The 22,387-nt window shown below is 42.9% G+C and overlaps 1 protein-coding gene across 3 annotated transcripts in view; it reads left to right on the top strand.

Annotated features, from left to right (window-relative positions):
- rps6kc1 (ribosomal protein S6 kinase polypeptide 1) overlaps nt 1-22,387 on the top strand; it is a 161,994-nt gene that overhangs the window by 50,757 nt on the left and 88,850 nt on the right. For 2 of the 3 annotated variants that reach the window (XM_067988923.1, XM_067988925.1), the window contains exons 6-7: nt 3,199-3,258; nt 21,699-22,082. In XM_067988923.1, coding sequence (XP_067845024.1) covers nt 3,199-3,258; nt 21,699-22,082 — 444 coding nt within the window. The remainder of the gene's footprint in view (nt 1-3,198; nt 3,259-21,698; nt 22,083-22,387) is intronic. The other variant, XM_067988924.1, reaches the window with a different exon arrangement.

The following is a 22,387-nucleotide window of genomic DNA, read 5'->3' as shown; positions in this document are numbered from 1 at the left end:
AAACCACTATTGGGTCCTGCTCTCCTCTGCCAAAACTGCTCATTATTCCGGGATCGTCTTGGAATGCAAAAATAACCCCCAGCTTCTCTTCTGCACTACAAACCGTTTTCTTAAACCCCTCTCCACTGCCCCCTCCACCCTCACCTCCAACAACGTGCGAGGAGCTCATGGACTTCTTTGTCACTAAGATTGAGACCATCTGTTCAACAATTCTTAACTTCCTATAAAGCTCATTTCCATCCAGGTCTTGAATACTGCTCCCTATCTGGCGAAGCTCCTCTAGCACATCTCTTGCTCCCCTATACAGGATACAAGCAAAAGCTTGTTTGAATGGCTTGCCTCCAACATTTCTCACTCCGCCACAGCATTTCTTGTCTTTCTGTATGTTATCAATGCTACTACTTTCAGTGCACCTCTGAATTTTCCTCCACACCTGCTATGCAACAAATATGCATTCTACATGGTCTTCCTTCTCCCTACATCTTACTTTGTTGAAGTAAAGACTCCTCATACAATCCCTTACTCTTAACTCATTCATAATCTCAAAATTGTGGAACTCCCTACTTCCTTCAGCATTTCTTTCCTACTGCAATCTTCTAGCTTTATAACCCATGCTTAGAATCATTAAATTACTACTTCTTGATTTGCTTTGTCTTCCAAGTTGGTGTTCTGCATTATGGCCTTGAGACATTACTTTGTTTTCTTAATTGAAAACAAAATATTGTATAGCAGCTACCCTTTATTGTAATTCTAAATTTCATAAAGATTAAAGTTCAACTTTGTGCTATCAAAATTCAGCACAGCACTTCTGTCAATCATTCAAATTGATTCTCCATTCTTTGCTATTTTTTGTGCTTCTAAAGGCGAGGGATGATGAGTCCTGGTAAATTTTGACCTTTGGTTCTTGGTATCAATATCAAACACAACTGGATACACAGTAAAGCTCTCCACTCGTCCCAGTGATGTTTCAAAAACTTTACCTTCTGAAGGCCAACCAGTGTGAATTTTTTCCACTATGCATCCCTCTTCCCCTTCAGCCATCCTTATGACCACTGGGAATTGGGTTGAGACTGCCCAAATTCTGACATGAAAGGAAACCTTCATCACACCATTTTAAGATGGATTTGCACCCCTTTTGCAGAGGTGAAATGAGAGTATTCTGACCACTGCACCACCCATCCCCATGTAAATGTTAGATTTTTCATGTTCTTGTGGAGAAATGGGGCATGATTTTTAACTGGAGCTGGAAAGAGAGCAGGGGTGGGTAGATTTTCGCGTGGGAAACCTGAAAGGAAAGTTGGAGGGTCGGAATGTGCGATCGCGACCTAACTGAATGATTACAATTTCACTTCCGGATTTCCCCATGCAGCTGGCAGCCAGATTGATAGGCTGGTTAGTTGCCTGTTGGGCAGGAAGGCACTCGGGGAGCAGATGCCAGGTAAGTCTGACATGGGGGGGTGGGGGGCGATCATCGGCGGGGTGGGAGTGGGGGTGGGGCTGAACAGGGTGGGGGTGAGGGGAGGCGGACATCGGGGAGGCTGTGGACATTGTGGCAAGGGTCTCAGCTATCGTGGTGGGGGTGGGTGGAAAGACCTAGCCTGGCCTATGTTGGGGGGGGGGGGTGGGATTACCTAGCCTGGGCTCTGCCTCCTTTTAATGTTTTCAAACAGTAAGATGGTTGAGATTGAGAACTCAATGGTGCTTGGTATTGCAGACTGGAATCGATGTCCTGTTACTTTGTGTAGCCCCCTGGACAACCATGTTTCTTCTTTTCTAATTTTCAATTTTCTCCTGAAGGCAGTGATTCATCGTTGTGTGTAGTTGCACAGATCCCAGCAGCCTTCCTGTACCTTAGCCAAGTGACCATATTTGTTATGTGTAAACCTGGGTTATGGTTAGTACCCAGCAGATTATTTAACCATGGGGAACCCAATACTGTCTATAAACAACATTAGAACTTTCACTTCCTAGGTAATGGTCACGCTCCAACTGACACAGTTAACAGCACAGGTTTTAATAAAACAAGTTAACTTTGTAGCATGAGATTAATCTTGATGAGGCACTTGTCAGTGATTCACATCCCATTCAACTCAGTGCCACTCCTGGTTACTGGCAGACTTGCTTCCCTGACAAGAGGTGTGATTATCTGTGCAAATAAGAAATAGAAACATAGATGCCAACAAACTAAAGCCAGCCTTTCTGCAGAACTCTCTTACTTCAAGCCCCCATTGCATAAAAGATTTACTGAGCCTGCAGCCAGTCGATATTCTCTCCCCTCTCCACCCTACCCATACTTGTAACGCTGGGCACTCCTTCACAAATATATTAATTAATGCCTCAAATCAAAAATCAAGGCATTTTAAAAAATGGCATTAATAGCTTTATGTTCATTTTAATTTATGGACCAATAATTCACAAGAAACTTTTGCTTGTGAGTGAAGAAGTCTAGTTCCAGAGAGATTTTAGCATATCAGTGAACAAAGAAGTGGATCCCCTAGTTATCTTACTCACCTTACTTTAATCCTGCTACTTGCTTGGTTTAGGCCATATCACTTGCTCAATTGGAGGATGCAAGGCCCCAAATTACCTGTGAAAGGGAGAAAAATCAGGAAAAAGAGAAAATAACTTGAGATGCCTCCTGCCAGCTATTATTACTCACCTCAAGATGCTTTTCATATAATGAACATCTACTCACCTATGCTTTTGGAGTAGCAGAAGTTCCTGATTTCCTTAAGACTGGACTGCAGAGGCTTTGGTGATATGACAGTAAATCGTCAGTAGCCCACTGTTGTAGGGTGCTGGTGTATTAAAACCTTGAACTGAAGAGTGGTGGGATTGTGGAATTGTGTTTGAGATTTGCTTTCCTTATCGCACAGTTGAGATCTCTTGATCACATATGGAGGATCTGGGAAGTCCCACGTGATGGCGAGGTATCTTCTCAGAGAGGAAGACAATCGGAACACAAGTCTACCTCTGTCGCACCTACTAATGATTGGCTCAAAAGCAGCAGAGGCCTGAGAACAGGCAGGTTATTCACGCCTTGCAGGAGTACAGAATATGGCATGAAAGGATCTTAAGAAAGTGTGGGGGAGAGGGGGAATGAGAAGAAATCATGAAAAATGTATCTACTAATAGTTCATGGTAAATAAGATTTGTATTTAAGAAAACTCTGACTGCCTCTTTTTGTATTCCTTTTAGCTCAAAGAGACTTGTGTAGCATTGATGATGTCACTATCAGTAGTCTATCAGAATGTGGAGGTAAGATGCCAGAAATAGTTTTCCTTTTGCCCACAAGCTGCCAATCTACAATTATCCTTCAATTGATCTCAGAATGTTACTGCACATCAATTAGACCTTGTGACCTTGGGGGACACAGTTACATACAGCAAAATAACATATTGTACGTTATGTGACATAATGCTCTTATCGCCGTAAAACAGTGTACCCCCTGATTTACTCTGAACAACTCCATGAGAGAGATGGGAAGTACTTAGCACAGGAAATATTCCCCCTACAGTTCTCATTTAGGCTGCAGTTGTACTTCAGTTAATGACCTGACCGTAATCATTGGCTGTGATGTGTAATCAGCATTTCCCCGTTATAGTGCAGAATTGCCGTTGGCTGATCAGCATCTAGGTGCAGAGACAATGGAGTTCTGCGTTTGTATGCTTTAGTACACATGCAGAGCTCTTCCCCTGGCTGTTTATTCTTAAAGAAAAGAGGGAGCAGTGTGCCCGATCGTGCTCTTCTAATACTAAAAGCATTCTGTCCAAAGTTTTAAAAGGTCACTGGAGGGCTCTTGAAATATTGATTTCACACTGTACTGGAGTTCAACTGTAGTCAGTATGAACTTGGAATATTGTGAGACGCCCTCTTGGAGTGGATCTCGGTGCTTGGCTTTAGTGTGTTCTGGTGCCAACCTTAGATCTGATGTATGCAGCTAAAGCACAAACTCTGAAGACCAAATCCTACTGCACCCATTCTTCACCATATATCTTTCTTTCTAACTGAAAGAGGAACCTCTTTCACAAAAAAACTTGTATCTCGGTACTTGCTTATCACAGTTAAACATTTTGTGTATGTCATTTTTTAATATTTTTCTTGTATGGCAGCCCACCAAAGGATAAGTATGGAAAAAATGAAACTATTCAACAATAACTTACACATATAGTACCTTTTAATGTGGCAAAACGTCACAAAGTGCTTCATGGTGGGGGAGGGGTTACAAATGAACACTAAGCAAGAGTTAGGGGGGAGCTAGGGATGATGACTGAAGAATAAGTTGAGGAGGTGGGTTTTGAGAAAGTCTTTGAAGGTAAGATGAGATATAGCAAGCTTGGAGGGGTTTGGTAAGAGAATTCCAGAATGTTAGGATGCGATGGCTGATTATCTGCCAGTAATGATGGAGAGCACGGAAGGGGAACACACTATCGCCAGCATTGGGAGAGTGGAGAATACAAACTCAGGTGTAGGGCTGGATGGTTTCATGGACAAGGGTAGGACAATGGCATGGAGAGTTTGTAAATGAGGATGTTGAAATCTGTGCGTTGGGGATGGGGAGGCAATCGAAATTGGAGGACAAGGGTAAGAGGGAAGTGGGACTTAGTACTGGATAGGGTGCAGGTGACGGAGTTTAGAGAAGTAGAATGAAGCTTGGGAGACCGATAGGAGAATGTTGTAGAAGTCTAGCCCGGATGTGACTATGGAACTGAGTTCCCATTTTTTTTGGTTGTTTGTTGCTTGTATGAAACAGAATTTTTTTTTTAAATCCAGGATTAAAATAAATTTATAATTTACTGTTTTTTCTGACTTTACATCTCTTTAGTCTTTTTCGTGCCTTCACGAATTTGAGATTATTAGCAGACATTATGCAATAAAAAGGTTACTGAAGCTTGTCACTGGAGTCATGGAAAAGTATTCGAAAAGGGCATTAACAGGAAATCCCTCCTATATCTATTTATGTGTCGGGGTATCTGTGCAATACATTTATCTGTCTAAATGGTAGCATTTGCCAGTGGTGGCAGGGACATGATAACCAACTACTAACAAGCAAACATTGAGGTTTTAGATCCTGCTTTTCCCATTACCCTGAAGTGTACGGTATAATATTAGAATGTTCATCACTTCCTATGGGCCTTTTGGTAGGTTTGTCTTGACATCTGTAACATAAGTCTGAATCTTTTTAATAGTCATTTATATTTTATTGCTGTCCTTTCTCCTAATTTGGACCAATCTGCAGATCACTAGCTGGTTAATGACATTATCCCATAATTGACATGTTAATGATTAAAACCTAGGTACACCCATTTTGATTGCCATATTGAAATATCAAACATTGATGAACCGAAGCCCTAATTATTGTGCATTTAACAAGTAAACTGACCATCACAATAACCATTCACCCTGCGAATGTTAATAGTGCTCGACTGCTTTTCCAAGTCATTAGTCTTATTATATGAGCATCATAAAGAGCCATCTGGAATTCCTAAAGTGTAATTTGGTTAAACATAGGACAAAGCAGAAAAATGACCCATTACCTGAAAGGACAAGGCACATTTCATTTTTAAAAAAAATTGTAAGACTTTAATGGTTTGTTAAAGTTTATGTATTTTAACTGTTGAGTTGCTGAACCACTAGAAGAACAACTTGGGGGAGATTAAATATTTCTTAACTACTGAATGAGTTCTGTATAAAGTAATTGATCTTGCATATTTTTCAGCTCTTAAAGAGGCAGTATTGTTCAGCATTGTTACGATTAGCAATGATGATGTTGTGTTGTTTCTATTTGCTTCCACTAACAACTGAATTTTAATAGACCGATGCTGATAGTTTCACAAACCAAGCCTGCTCTGAACACCCTATTCCAGCAATATCATCACTTTAAATTAGATTTGTTACATTTGATACAATAATGTTATCAATCACATCTGGTGCTAAAATAAGGTTTAAAACTATGAAAAGTACTTGAGGGAGGGCTGATGTTCTTCATTTACAGATGTGATTACCAGACGTACCCAAAAATCTGGAGCATTTTTCTTAGAGTTGGGAAGAAAGATAAGCAATTGGAAATGTTAGGGAGAAAACACCCAAAACAGCAACCCAACAGTGGTAAAAGGGTTTGGAGAGGTGTCTGAGAGCATAGTTTTGAGGAAGATTTTAAGGTGGGAGTGCGGGGGGTGGGGGGGTGGTGGTGGAGAAAGGGGTGCGGGCAGGCGGGGAGAGAAGTAGTAAAGCAGAAGGGTTTAAGCAGAGAGTTACAAAGAATAGGACCGAGATGGGTGAAGGAGGCCAGAATTAGATGACTGAAGGATTGGAGGAGTTGCATGATGTGGTGGGTCAAGGCCATGGAGGGATTTATAAATGAGGGCAAGGAATTTGAATTCGTTGCACTGGGGGACAGGGAGCCAATTGAAGTTAGGGAGGACAGGAGCATGGGCAAGCCAGGCCTAATGCATTAGGCTGGTGAGGAAGTAGAGTCTGGAGGTAACAAAAATGTGGATTAGGGTTTCTATGACAGTAGGGGTAAGGTAAAGGCAGAGGCTGGTGATGTTGTGGAGGTAGAAGTGAACGCTCCTGGTTATGAATTGTATATGGGGTTTGGGGTTTAGCTCGGGATTGAACAGAATACTGAGGTTTCTCATCATTTGGTTCAGCCTGTGGCCGATGGAGTCAGGAATTTTTGACAGGAACTGATTAAGATGGTTTGGTCTTCCAAATTTCAAGTGTTGTCTCATGCATGACTTAAATATTGGAAAGTCTGACAACACACAGATGGTTCTAGAGTTGAGAGTGCTGGTAGAGGTGAGATAGAGCTGGGTGTCATCAGTGGATATATGGAAACTGACCTCATTCCACAGATAATGTTGCTGAGGGGCGACATATAAACAAGGAAAAGGAGAGGCCCAAGGGTGGAACCCTCGGGATATTTGGGAGGTGATTGTCAGGGGTGGGAGAAGAAGCCATTACTGGCTACATGGGGACAAGTAGGAGTAGAATTATGTAAGGGCACTCCCACGAAGATAACCACAATGATGCGGTGGAGGTTGATGAAATGGTTGACTGTTAAGTGCTGCATAGAGCTCAGGGAGGATAACAAGCCATGGTCACAATTGCAAAGGTTGTTATTGATGACTTTGATGAGGGTAGTCTTAGTGCTTTGGGTAGAGTAGAAGCCAGACTGAAGGAATCCTTTAGAGAATTGTGGTGATGGCAGTTGTTGCTATGTGGATAGTCACAAAGTTAAGATATTAATAAGTCCCTAAGCTCCCTATACTTGGCGAGATTATTGGTGGAGCTATAACTTGGCTCTGAGGTACTGTATTAATTTAATTTTTTTGCGAAGTAATCTTCATTTTAGTATCAAAAAGTGCAGCAACGTGTTGGAACCTATTTTTTGGGAAATATGTGAAAATCCTGTATTAACATTACTAATTTGTTTCTTATCCCATATACTTTACAGGCTGCCTCCAACAGCAAACCTGCTGTTGAAGGCAGCCCAGAAAAGTAAATATAGCAATGCCAGTGCTCTCGAAGGCTCCAAGACTGCCCTTGTGAAGGAATTTTGCCTTTTATCTCTGGGTACCACCAGTGGCAAATATATAAATGGTTGTTGGTGGCAGCAGCACCAAGCTTAGGTGCACCATCCTTTCTGAGACATCAGGAAAATCCTGGCCAGACCATATATGTGCAGCGTTGCTCATTCATGTTTCCAATTTCAGGCCAATTGCAACGATGCAAAGTTTTGTATGTGCAGTTATTGGTTGAGGCATCCAGCTACAATATAAGTAGGGTAAATTCAGTAGCGAGAGAATTGACCATATTACAAAGCCACTTGCAGTGATGGTGGTTCTGTAATTATATTGGAAAAACTTGGAAATGTTTAAAAGTATGAAAACCAGACAAGGAGAAGTTTGACTTGTAGAATATTTTCTGCAGAATTGATGAAGAGGGCTGTATCACGATTAGCAACCGTTACTGGTAATTTCAGAAAAACGGAATCTGCTCAAAAGCTCTCCAAAATAGTGATGCCACCTTTTAAAATGAGCTCAAAGAGTTCAGGTTGGTATGATTCTATTGTCCTAACAGGCCGGGAAAAGTGCTTGTTTACCAGGCAAGTGCACAATAGGATCAGGGCCGGAAGAAATATACTTTTAAGAGAATACAATTATTGATAGTTTCAGGAATCATTCAACTCTTCTCATTTGTAGAAAAGAAATGCTATGCTCAGCCCTTATATCCAGAGTGGCAATTACTTTGAAGTCACCTTGACCAGCCCTCTTCTCTGCTAATGACTGAGTGGTGTGTGCACCTGGCTTTTCCAGATGTGTCAACACAGTTTCTAATTCAGGAAGCATCAGTGTTTATTTATCTTAACCACTGCAGTAAGTACAGCAGGACCAAATTAATTGCATATCTCTTCAAATGAGTATGCATCCAGCTGTAACTCTTAGCCATTCTTCCTTCCCCGCTTGCCAGAATATTTCAGCAGCTTTGTAACCCATAATGCTCTCAACATCAAGTAAATAAATAAAAAACACTGCTGTCTTACCACTAAATGTCGGTATTTTTGCTGCTCTCTATTGCATCTATGTGTTTTAGAATACTGCACAGGCATCTTCTAATGGCATTGTCTCTGTATACTATTAATGAGCATATGGAGCAGAAGACCTTGACTCATAATTACAGCCCAGCTAATTGAGAGAGCAGCGTGCTTCCACATTGATGGACTGAGCATGATTTGAGTAACTGATGACCAATTAGTCTGCATAAATTTGAGCTGTGCTTATATCATTTTCTGACCGTCCTTAATTAGATATAGGTGAATATTGTTCAATTTTGAGTTTATTTTAATTCTCCCCTTCATTTTTCTGTAGTTATTTTCTCCTTCACCTTTGTACTCCCGCCCCAATTTTTGTGCCATTCATCATTCTCAGGTGAGATGCGCAGGTAACTAACTTTCCCGTAGGCCTTTGTAACTAGCTGCTGGAAGATGCTTGAGGGTAACTCAGATCAACTCTGCCACCAATTTTTCTCTCCATCACCTGGAGAAAGAATCTTGCATATAGTGGATTTCTTCTTGGCCCTGACCCACTAGAGACTAGGAGCTTACAAAGCAGGGAATCATGTAGAAAGTAGACTTTTAAGCCCAAGAATGTGCTGACCCTAATATAATGTATTATTACACATACCTTTAGAAAATAAATCACCTCCCTTAATCATGTCAATAGAACTTCAACTTCAGCATAACCAGGAGTCCCAGAAAAAAAGATATGTAATGGTTTATAACTAACCTCTTTGGAACAGAGAAATGTATTTCATAGAATTATAAAATCATGGAGCACAGAAGGAGGCTATCCACTTAGTACCAGAACCCTACTCTTTCTCCATAGCCATGCAAATTTTTCCTTTTCAAGTATTTATCCAATTCCTTTTTGAAAGTTACTATTGAACCTGCTTCCATCACCCTTTCAGCAATGCATTCCAGATCATAAGAACTCGTTGCGTAAAAAATGTCTCCTCATCTCCCCTCTGGTTCTTTTGCCGATTACCTTAAATCTGTGTCCTCTGGTTACCGACGCTCCTGCCAGTGGAAACCGTTTCTTCTTATTTATTCTATCAAAACCCTTCAAAATTTTGAACCTTTATTAAATCTCCTCTTAACCTTCTCTGCTGTAAGGAGAACAATCCCAGCTTCTCTAACCTCTTCCATTTCATTGAACAACATTATTAAATCAGCAGCAGTGGTGCAACTCCATTGGTGCACAAGGCAAGTCTCACTTGCCAATTGCCCCAAGCCTTGCTGACCTCCATGGGATCGCATCATTTTGTGCTGTATACAGGCAAAGTAAGCTTAAAGATTAGTTAGTATTCCATAGAAGAGGGGTTCATTTTTTGTGGGGTGCGAAGGAAAGTAAAGTCTCTGAGCGGGGTGTGAGTGCAAGAGGTGCGTTACAGTGAACTGCGAAAGCAAAGGGATGAGTGGCCAAAAGATGAGAACACACATCGCAAGGAGGAGGCAATGAAGATGAGGAGTGTGGGGGATTTTGAGGCTGGGATATCACTGGTTAAGGTTCCACAGGGGAGTGCAGGAGAAACCTTTGGGGGAGGGGGCAAGTTGCAGCATTGAATATATAGGGGGAGGGACTCAGTAGTACTCAACAATGTGTTTGGATGTTGCTGAGGTGCAGATATGGATCCGATTACAATAATTTTTTTATTCCCATCCAGTTTCTTTTGCGGGCCTTGAGTCAGAGGACAGGCGGTGACTGTTCCTAAGGCCCACGGAACAGACAATGAGTGCTGTTTAATTTTTCAGCAAAATTCCTTTGCATGACTTCTGAAAAGTCCTGAATGTATGGCTATGTGGATACAATTGTATAAAAGGCAGATTTGAGGTGTGTGTGGAAATGTAAGCTAACTCAAAAGGCCACCATACCGTACCAATACTGGGTTTTTGTGAACTAACGTTACTTTGTCAGGCCCTTTAACGTTGTGAAGACTTTTCACAGCACCACATATTGGTGTAACTGGGTGCTGCAGATAGATTTTAGTTTTGCTATAGACAGAGCCTAATATAGTCATTTTTAATCCATTTTGAAATGGAATGTTGTGACTTGCTCATCAATTTAAATATATGATTGATGACAAATCTGGTGTTTCTCTTTCTTGCCCCCGGGCCCTAATAACATTAAAAGTTAACCACTCGGAGTGCAGCTCTATGTCCAAGCATGCATGTGCAGTGTTTCTTTGAGCTAAGCTTAGTGTAAAGTGCAGTCAGCAGTATAACTTAGATTCACAAACCTGTAATATAATTGCACCCTAAGGCTACATTCAATTGTTTTTGGCTAATAAAAGACTTTTTATATATGGCAAATAACTTTATATTTGCCAAATGGCATGAAAAGTTGGCAGCACTAACATTATGATGCAGCATGACCTTTGGAATCCATTTGGCAAGTTTGTGATGTTTGTAATGAAGTGCAACCTTTTGTAGTGTGACTTTTTTTTTGCACATTAATTGCTTAATTTTTAAAATACATGTAAACCACGTGAAATGAGTGTGGATTTAATGAGGCAATTAAACTTTGCCTGAGGACAGCGCAGAACGTTATTGAATGAGCCAGTCAGGCATTATAGATTTATGGGGATTATGTTTGTTTCCTGGAAGAGGATTCAATAACAACCATGGCTGACATTTTGTTCTTGAAAGTTATTTAAGGGAGGGTGTTGACGAATGATGGTATTTGGGGGGGAAAACACATTCTGTGCTAGAAATACAAGTCACTTCTGAATTCAGTGAACAGGTGCATAAGTGAAATAGGAAGGAACGCTTGAAGAAATGCAAAACCTTCTTGCTGTGTCGGGGGATTTTGACCATTTTTAATGTATTCTCCTGACTTCCCCCTCCCTCCCCACGTGTAGTTGACCCTCTCCAGTTACATTATTGTCAGTTTATTGTAACTAGGAGACTTGAAGACTTCTCCCCCCCTCCCCCCCCCCCCTTCACTTAAATGCATGTGCCTATTATACACACACTTTTTAGGCCTCAGAGAGGTTGGTTCCAGCTTGCTGCAGTTTATGTAGGAGTTCATGAAGAAACTAATTTTCCCAATCTCCTGACAAGTTTTCCAAATTTATGAAAATTGTGATTTCTTAAGTTAAATATTGTTCTAATTTGTCTTATTTACCATGCCCAAATGACCATCTTTTATGTGTAAGCCTGAACAGTGAATGTTGATAGATATTGAACTGTGGAGGGCATCACTGCCCTCTCCATCCTGCCCTCACTTGGGGCCCGATATTACCAGGGAGGCGGATTAGCAGCAGGGGTGGGGTGACTGGGCGTGTGAGTAACCCGCCCAGTGAAATCCGTCCGTTCCCCACGCGATCGCGGGTAAATCGAAACCACTTACCGTGGCTTCCTGCTGACCCGTCGGAAACCTGCGCAGTGGGCGAACTGCGCACCTGCATCACAGGCTGTCAGCTGGAGAAGCTCTACTTAACGGGGCAGTCCTCCTTTGCTGCAGGAGCAGCATTGAACCAAAATTATAGAATGGAGCAGCCCAGGGGAAAGGCTGCTCCCAGATTTACTGATGCCTCACTCAAGGTCTCACTGGATGGGGTGAGGAGGAGGAGGGATATTTTCTACCCGGCGGACAGGAGGAAATGGCCTGTCTCTGCCACCAAGAAGGCCTGGCTCGAGGTGGCAGAGGAGGTCACCAGCAGCAGCAACATCTCCTGCACATGGATCCAATGCAGGAAGCGCTTCAATGACCTAACTAGGTCAGCCAAAGTGAGTACACTTACTCATTCTCCTACACTCCGTCTTCCACATCACCGCCCCCACCCCCCAACTCATTCTGTACATACCAACACTACTCTATCACATCACTCCTCACACCCACTCAAAGCTCATCCTCAACTTACCTGCACTTACTCACCTCCCCAGTACTCATCCCATCACTACCACTCAACCCAATCCTCATACAATGTCATGGCTCTGTCTCATACTCACTCTCTCATGCATCTCTTTCATGGTCAGTCTCACCCAAACTAATGCATTCAGCGGTTGACCACGTCACCATCCCTCACTCAAGCCAACTAGCACTGGCCTTACAAGGCTTCACACATGTCCTCCAAACTGTTGTCCAACTGGGTGGTAGGAGTGATGTGGACCTGGCCCAGGAGAGGGATGATGGCGAAAGGAGACATGGAAGTGGGGATGCCATTCAAAGCGTTCCCACGACTCACCCGTTGCCCCCTCTCAACCAGTACCCCCAATGCTGCCTCCTCTCCAGGTGGTCGAGTCTTCCCCTGCACAAGTGCAGGTGGAGCAGTCTTTGGAAGGGCCCTCATGGGCACCGAAACCCAGAGGGCATAGGCCCAAAGCATCTAATCAGTCAGGGCATGACCAAGAGCAACCTGCCAATACCTCTGCTGCAGTCACAGGGGAAGCACCACATAGGAGTAGTTGTAAGCGTACGGCAAAGGTTTTGTGAGCACAAAGGGGATGCACAAGGGTGTTTGATGGTTTGTCATTTTTTATTTATATTTGATTTTTGTTAATGGCACATTAAATATTATTATTGTCACCACCACTGCCACGTCTTGGCCATTCTTGGCTGGCTTGTGTAATAAGTCCCTTTCATGAGGTTCACCATGAACGCCCACACTTGATGCCACCCATTGGGTCACCCTACAGTGGGTGTATGTGTAGTTGCACGACTATTTTGTGCAGGTGCCTGTGGCGCAGCACTGTGTTGTGGAGCTCCACGTGGTGGAGGTGGACGGCGTGCCAGGCGACGCTGGTGATGTTGCTCGTCCTCGTATGAAGTAATGAATGCAGCTATGGTGCCCCCCCATTCTGACGGTGTGAGTTTGAGGGGGTCTGCAAAGTAGGTAAATGTGTTTGCAAGCAGAGTTTAGAGTATAAATTAAGAATTTTGAGTGCAGCCAAAACTTTGTCTGAAGTGACAGAGTGTCCTGCTGCAATAAATGAGGTATTCCCCCCAACTGTCAAATAATCCTTCGCATCTCCCACTGGCTGCTGGCTGAAACACATCTGTTGCAACAGGGAGTGTTTCCCACAGCACGGGAAACATGCTGAGGATCCTTCAAAATTGCACCCCTGCCAAAATCTCCACTCAGTGAGGTCTGTCAAGTACCTCAACTAGCAAAATAACTATCTAAATTATCATCCCGCCGGCTTTAATTGCCGGTGGGAGTCCCGCATGCGGGAGCTGCGCGCGCACCCGAACGCGTCATTGGGGAACCCGGAAGTGAGCGGGTTGGAGCCGGCCTCCGAACCTGCTCCGGGATTCCGCCATTTTAGGAGCCCCCCCTCCCCCAACGCACCTGCTCGACCATCCGAAAATCGGCCCCTTGATGTCCACATGCATGCTTTACAGCAGAAGTCACTGGAGGAGTGGGATCCCTTGATTTTTATTCCCTCTCCCTAATAGAGAGCTGCTGAACTTGATGGTCTCCACTGTCACTCTGGCTGAGAGTGGCTAGTTCAGCGCAGACTAGAGCTGGAATGTGGGTCGTTCCTGGATTGTATGGCTCAGTACTACATCGTGCAGGGTTCTAAACTGATTTTAATAAAATTTACATTTTTTTTATTTAAAAAAAAAATTCTTAAACGGAATAAAATTTATTTTAACAGTAACCCACAACCCTTAACATGCTTACGATTTTACAATGTATCAAACTTTTAAATTGCAGTGTTGCTTTTGATAGGATGTGTACCTTCGGGAGCACGGAAGCACACCTTGGGCAGGGTTCGACATCTGCCTTCTGAGGTAAAGTGCCATTAGCAGCAAATGCAGATCGATGCTGACAATGGCACTTGTGCCTGAATGCTTGCCTGCTGTTAAGGTATGTTTCTGACATTGGAATTCAGTTAATGTAGATGTCCTATTGGTTGCACAAGGAGTGCTTTTTCTGAGGTGGTGGTAGTTTGAAGGTGTTTTACCTTGCATCTAACCAGTGTTGTATCAGACTTGGTGGAAAAATGGAGAATCTAAAATGTAAAAAATATATATTGGCTGCGTTGATTGTGGAATTTCTCAGAAATCAGCTGTTATTTCACGAATAACTTGTAGTAATCTTATCACAATTTTGAATCCTTCACTACGAATGTTACCAGGCATTGGTGACTTACTGCCATTTTCATGACAATATATGTACCACCTATTAGTAATTGTAAGGAGAAAGTAACCTAGAAAATAAGGACAGTAAGAAACCTGACCAGTTTAGGGAGGTCCTGATTTTGGGACTCTTAAGGTTGCTTGGGAGAGAAAAAGAAGGAACTTGCATTTACTTAGTACCTTATTGTGTCCTCAGAAACATCCCAAAGCACTTCATGTGCAATTAATTACTTTGAAGTGCAGTCACTGTTAGGTAAGTTACAGAAGACCCCACAAATCAGCAGTTGTTCGAGAAACAATGTCGGCCAGGACATCAGGAGAACACGCCTCCTTTCTTCGAATATTGCCATGAGATCTTTAACATCCACGTGAACCACCGGAAAATTGGGAGGCCTGCAGAATGCTGGTCTCCACTGCTGTCAATTGTATGGAGGTTGGTAGTTTACAGTTGCCAATTCCATTGACTATACAAGACTTTAGCTTCTGATGCTGGTGGCATTGGAGTAAAGTAAAAGGAGTTTCCTTTGGAATGTACCCTTGGAGCAAAGTGCCAGCCCTCGGATTATATACGTCCTTCCTTTGTAATGTTTGTGTTGTAGACATTTAGAATGAAAATGCTTGTAGAGTTTTTTTTTAAAATGGTGTCAAATTTACAATTCACTTTTGGATCTGGAATCCTTATGCCTGCTGCAAGTGCAGCGATTTTTTTAAAAAATAAAGATTTTAAAATCCAATCCCAGCACAGAGGCAGCTGGGAAAACCAGTGGATGACAAATCGAATGTGGAGGCCGGACTCATTGTGTGAGTCTCTGAGTATGTGATTGAACAGTGCCTGTTCGATAGCAGGCAAAATGAGGTGCAAACGAAGAGTGTGGCCCTGTTTGGGCAGCCTCCTTAAAGAACAGTGGTGTGGTATCCCTAGCAGTAGGTGGTAGCCAGGGTCAGTGCTGTATACACTACCTACAGGACCTAGGAACTGATGTAGAAAAAGATGTCACGCTTTAAGGAACCTGCCAAGATAAGAATATCCAACAGTATCATTTTCCATTTAGATGGCCCAAGTATGTCTGATACAAGTGTTGCCTCTCAACTTGTCTGATGTTTATTTCTGATGCATTCCCAACCCTCACACAATGCTATAGCTCTTTTTTATTGTTTGCCATGGATACCCATACTCTAGGAGAGCCCACATTTTAACTGTAACCTACAATTGAAAGACTTGGCATATTGATATCTTCAAAGGGCTTTGAATGCAAGATCATTGCAACAGAACCTAGAAGCATGGTCACTTATAGACATATAGGATAGGCTGCTGGTTGGGTACGTGCTGTCCTTCAACTTACAACATGTCCAATGACTTCTCAGTTTGCAAAGCATGATGGCGCATAATACAAGGGAACTAGCATGAACTGGAAGAAGGTTTAAAAATTACAAGTCCTTGACTCCCTTGGAGGAGACTACCCTGGAAATCCTTGCTTATCAGCATGGAAGGAGTAGGAGAAGGTGAATCTGCAGGCCTTCCCCAAGCTCAGAGCTAATACTATCCTGCTTTATTATCTTTTTCACCTTTTCACTTCCAACTACAAACATACAAAACTATCGCACAGTAGCTTTTAATGCAAGTTCTGCTTGAAGGGTTCTCTTGGAGTCAGCATTCCAACATTAGTTTCTTTAATATCATTTGAAAGCCCAGAAGAGCAGCCTCCCAGTGACCCAGAACAAGACAGCGCCTTACTGTACCTTGCCCCTCTTTCACCAACTTTTGCAAGTGCCAGCAGAGCTGTGCAGAACCCACGGGATGCAATTAGTGAGCTTGAGGAATTACCATTGAGTGTGCCACAATGCATCGGTAAGGTGGAGCAGGAAATTGATGCCGGGACGGCCATATGATTGCCATCATGCTCCCCCTTTACTTCGGAAAATGCAACAACACAGTAACATAGGGAAACTGTGCCATGCTGATATTGCTAATCAGTGAGAAAGAGATGAAAGTGTTGGTGATGCTGATTGATGGTTCAGTCATCTGTTTGATTAATGAGTGGGAAGCACATTGGCTGATACTGAGAATGATCCCATGCTTGTCTGGAAGAAGCAGAAAATTGGAGGGTGCAATGATCTTGCCTATCACTGGCAGTGTCATTCCTATGGTGCAGTCAGCAGCAGATGTTGAAGCTCTTCACCTGGCTCTGTACTGGTCTGGAGCTTGTGGAGACAGTTGCCCTCTGTCATTAACATGTATGTGTGCCAGGGCTTGCAGACATGGTTTGTAGCATAATGATGGTGCAGGCTGACCTTTTTTCATCTTGGCATCTTCACATAGTTTCACTTCTGAATCAGAAAATAATGGGTTCAAGCCCCATTCCAGGACTTGAGCACATAATCGAGTTAACACTCCAGGAATGCTGCATTGTTGGAGATGCCAACTTTCAGATGAGATGTTAATTGAGAATCTCTCTACTTATTTAGAGGGACATAAAAGATCCCATGACATTATTTGAAGAAGCGCAGGGAGTTCTACTGTATCATGGCTCAACCAATGCAACTAAAGACAGATGCATTTGTTATTCATCTCAAACTCCACAACATTAATTTAACTTGATTTAACGACTGCCATGGGACTGTATAGCATGCATTTAGATGGCTTGTCACTCTGTGAACCCTCATGAAAGTTTGCATCATAAGAGCTCCTTTTCATCTTTCTCTCTGAGCAGCAGTGCACACAGAGGCTCAGAGTCACTCAACATGTAGTCGTGGACATCTGCAGCCTCCTTCATGCCAAGCTGCTCCCGGCTGGCCCGAGCACCATCTTCTTACCTGTCGCTGTCAAAGTCACCACTGCCCTCAACAACTTCTCCTCCGCATCCTTCCAGGGTTCCACCAGGGACATCGCCGACGTCTCTCAGTCGTCTGCACAAAAGAGCCCTGCAAATACACCTACACCCACTCTGCAGTGACACAAAGGGTGGCATCAATTGTGGGTCTTCATTGTGATCCTCAGGAAAGGGCATTATTGCACAAACCAGACAAGATTTGCAAAGACGTGGCAGTAGTGGTGCCAATATAATATGTGTTGTGAGTTGGTCAGAAATTTAATACAAGTAAAAACCAGGACAAACCCTCAAACATCCTTGTGCATCCCCTTCATGCTCAAAACACGTTTGCCTTACGCTTCCTACTGCACATATGTGATGCATGCCCCGTGGCTGCAGCACAGGTAGTGGCAGGTTGAGTGAGGCTGACTGTGAAAGAGATGCACGAGAGGGTGAGTATGAGATAGAGCCATGAGATTGTATGAGGATTGGGTTGAGTGGTAGTGGCGGGATGAGTACTGGCAAGGTGAGTCAGTGCAGGTAAGATGAGGATGAGCTTTGAGTGGGTGTGAGGGGTGATGTGACAGAGTAGTGTTGGCAGTGCAGAAGGAGGTGTGGGGTGGGGGCGGTGATGTGGCAGATGGAGTGTAGGGGAATGAGTAAGTGTACTCACTTTGGCTGACCTACTTAGGTCATTGCAGCGCCTCCTGCACTGTATGCAGGTGCGCGATATGTTGGTGGTGCAGGTGACCTCCTGTGCCACATCGAGCCAGGCCTTCTTGGTGGCAGAGGCAGGCCGCTTCCTCCTGCCCACCGGGGGGATGATCTCTGTCCTCCCCCTCCTCCTCACTCCATCCAATGATACCTGGAGTGAGGCATCATTAAACCTGGGAGCAGCCTTCCCCCTGGGCTGCTCCATGCTGTACTTTTTCCTATTTCTTGCAGCATCAGTCAGTGGAGGACTGCCCCTTTAAATAGAGCTCCTCCAGCTGACAGACCTTACTGCGCATACGCATTTCGCCCGACGCGCAGCTCAGCAGCGGGGAACCCGGAAGACCAATCAGCCTGCGATCGCGCGCGGGGCAGACTGATTTCACTGGGCGCGTTACCCACGCGCCCAGTAGACCCCCCACCGCGAACCCTCCGCCCTCCTAATATCGAGCCCACTGTCCCTAATAACAGATTCTAGTAACTTCTCCACAACTGACATTAGACTAATAGGCCTATAATTTCTTAGTTTATCTCTCTTCCCCTTCTTAAATAATTGTAAACAATTTTACAACACCAAGTTATAGTCCAACAAATTTATTTTAAATTCCACAAGCTTTCGGAGGCTTCCTCCTTCGTCAGGTGAACGGTGTGGACCTGACGAAGGAGGAAGCCTCCGAAAGCTTGTGGAATTTAAAATAAATTTGTTGGACTATAACTTGGTGTTGTAAAATTGTTTACAATTGTCAACCCCAGTCCATCACTGGCATCTCCACATCATGGCTACCTTCTTAAATAGTGGAGTGATATTGGCAATTTTCCAATCCAAGGGAACAATTCCTGAATTGAGAGAGTTTTGGAAGATCATGACTAACACATTAACAATGACCTCACCTACTTCTTTTAATACCCTCGGGTGGAAACCTTCAGGTTCTGGAGATTTGTCTATCTTTAATCTCATTAGTTTCTCACCATTTTTTAAAAAACTTATATTGAATCTAGTTAGTTCCTCCCCTTGATTTGTTTTTAGTTTTCCTTGTATCTTTGGTATTTTATCCTCATCCTCTATTGTGAAGACTGATACAAAGTAGCTATTTAGTAAGTCTGCTATTACCTGATTTCCAGTTACAATATCACCTGTGCTGTCATTAAGGGGCCCACATTATTCTGAGCCACTTTCTTCCTCTTAATATATTTGTAAAAACCTTTAGTGTTGTTCTTGATATCCCTCACAAACTCTTTCTCGTATTCCCTTTTTGCAGCTCTCACCACTTTCTCTGTATCCTTTTGCCGTTCTTCATAACTCTCCCAGTCCGCAGGATCTGTACTGTTCTTTGCCTTCTTAGTTTTATACTATCTTTCACTTCCCTTCTTGACTAAGGTTGTTTAATTACACAGGGTGGAGCTCTTGCTCTTTAGGGGTATATACAGGTGTACCAAATACCTTTTTGAACACCGCCCATTGTTCATCCGTAGTTTTATCTGTTAATAGTTCTGCCCAGCCTATTGTGGTCAATTCCTGCCTCATTCTTCCATAGTCAGCCTTACCTAAATTTAAAACCTTGGTTTGTGACTCACCCTTCTCCTTCTCAAACTTAATATCGAATTATATTATAGTCACTGTTAGTTAGGCGTTCCCTTACAGTTAGATTATTAACTAATTCAGGCTCATTACTTATTTCTAAATCTAAGATGGCCTGTTCTTTTGTTGGTTCAAGAGTCCTAGAGTGAGGTCATCCACTTGGTCTTTTGGCTGGAAATTGTGCAGAGCATGGAATGACAAGAAAAGGCCAGTGGAAAAAAAAGTACCTTTTAAAAGAGGGATTAGTATGGATGCACATTATCTATAGTTATACCTCCACTACTAAATTTCCCATGGCATTACCCACAGACAGTTGATGAAAATAAGGTTTTTTTTAAGCATACACAATGGTAAGTAACTAAGTTGGGAGAGTGCAGAAGCCTGCTCCACAGAACAACCTAGTGGCCAGGTCCTGCAACTACACCCTGACAGTTGACTTGGCAAAATTGAATGGGAAATTTTGATACAAAAGTGTGGCCAAAAGTCATGGTAACAGAAAATAAAGTTGTGGACGGGAAGCGTGTGCCGTAAGCAAAACTTTTAATAATGGACTTTAGAGAATAATACGCTTCGAAGTACTTGCTGAGATTTTTGAGGATTGACAGCATTGTGGAGTTTAGGACTACAAGAGGTTCTCTGGTTTGAGAGTATGGACGGCCCTATGATTTGTCAGAAATAGGTGTTGCAGTGGTGTGGCAGAACTGTGGGTAAAGGTTGGTTGTGTGGACTGGAAAGGCTGGGAAGGAAGTTCCTGTAGTTTGAATCAAATGGTCCAGTTTGGTAGAAGTGGGGAATTGCCAAGTGTGTAAGCATTGTCCACCCCCACTTGCTATGTTTGGGGTACTGACCTGCTTTCCTCTCCCCAATAGGCCCGTAGTCTCTCCCATGTTGTCGTGCTTCTTGCTGAATTCATCAGTGTGGGCCAGTAACTGGCTTTAATTGACCAAAAAGTGCTTACTGCACTGGGAGGCGGAATAGAATGTGATCAATCAGGTGAGGGTGGGTTGACAGCATAGACTGGCAAATGGAAGGAGGCTTTTGTGTTGGGGACAGGATTGGCAAGAGGTGGCAACCAGCAGAAGAGTAAAGGCAGAAGTGGCTGGAGGTGGCAGGAGGGAGTGCTAGATGAGAGGCCTGATTTTCTGAATCCTCAGTGAGGCGGTGCTGTGGAGAACAGCCACATGAAAATGGAGCGGAGAGGACTCAGAGAAAATTATAATAAATAGGTAAGTTTAACGTGATGGAAGTAGCAAGACTAGAAGTGTTACAAGAAATAAATGTTCCGCATACAGGGAGTGGTACATGCAGAACTCTTATTTTTTTTTAAGAAAAGGAATTGTAGATACCAATATAAGTCTCGGATAATGAATTTAAAAAATCAGTTTGTGATTTAAATAATCCTATTTCCTGACCTCATTTCTCATAAAGATAGCACATGTTCTTTAGGTTATAATCACCAAGGCATGCAAAAACGCATGGACTTGCCATGGTTACTTATTTTACTGTTCAGCATTAGAAGACCTTTGTACTTTTCATTCCTAGTGTCTGAAGTTTTTCTTTGTGACTTGCAAGCGATGTCACATGTGGAACAGTTTCTCACTTGTTCACAAATTGACATTGAGTGGCAATAACCCTTAGTGTGTGACATCACCAGAGAATGGAAAGGAGTAACCCTGCTAGTATTTCTTCCTGTTGAGGTGGATCATTCCACTGACTGGAAGCTTCCAAGCAATTCTTGATAAATGTATTCAGGTGAACTGAATTTGAATTGGAATCAACACTAGAATTTTGATTCTTTAAATCTCAGTTTTAGTAGCAAAGGAATTTGACTAACATGAATCAATACCCATTTCAACCAATATTTTGAAAATAATGTACTGTATTCCTTCAATGTGTTTACTGGAACTTTTCTATTTACCTTCATTTTCTCTCCTTCTCTCCGCCCCACAGAACATGACCAACCAGGTTTATCCAGTGATAGTGACTTGCTGTCACTGACAGTGGACGTGGATTCTCTCACTGAATGTGATGATGGAATGGCATCAAATAGAAGCTCCCCAAGTAGATACACAAGACTTAGTTCCTCCCCTGAACCCACTGCAAGATCTGCTACCTCTCCTCATCAGGAGAGAAGAAAAGATGGAGCAGAAGGAAGCAAAGGCCTGTGGTCACAACCGATTGGAAGTTTGAAACATAGAACGGGGAGAGGTGACTACTTGGCAAAGGCAGGGGAGCAGATAAAGCTGGCATTGCAAAAGGAGGCAGAAGAGGATTATGAAGGTGCCTTCAATTTCTACAGGAATGGAGTCGATCTGCTTCTTCAGGGAGTTCAAGGTATGTCTAGTAAAGGTTATTAATGCCTTACTTTTGAGAACTTCTTGATATATGTATATACCAATAGTATCATACACAATCATATTTTTCTATTGGAAGCATATGTTTTTGAAAAAAGACAAAATTAATTTCAGAGATCTCAAATGCATCAAAATATTCAGAAGTTAACATTGGCCCAGAAATTGCTTGGGGGGCGCAACTCATGAATTTGATTTTTTTTCCTCACCCTTCAGATTGTATTATTTTTGTGCCGCAAATTGCAGGAAATAAGAACATAAGAAATAGGAGCAGGAGTAGGCCAATCG

The sequence above is a fragment of the Heptranchias perlo genome, chromosome 8, assembly GCF_035084215.1.
Source record: "Heptranchias perlo isolate sHepPer1 chromosome 8, sHepPer1.hap1, whole genome shotgun sequence".
In the NCBI taxonomy this organism is placed as follows: domain Eukaryota; kingdom Metazoa; phylum Chordata; class Chondrichthyes; order Hexanchiformes; family Hexanchidae; genus Heptranchias; species Heptranchias perlo.
The sequence above is the reverse complement of the archived record's forward strand: the minus strand, read 5'-3'. Positions and strand labels throughout refer to the sequence as shown.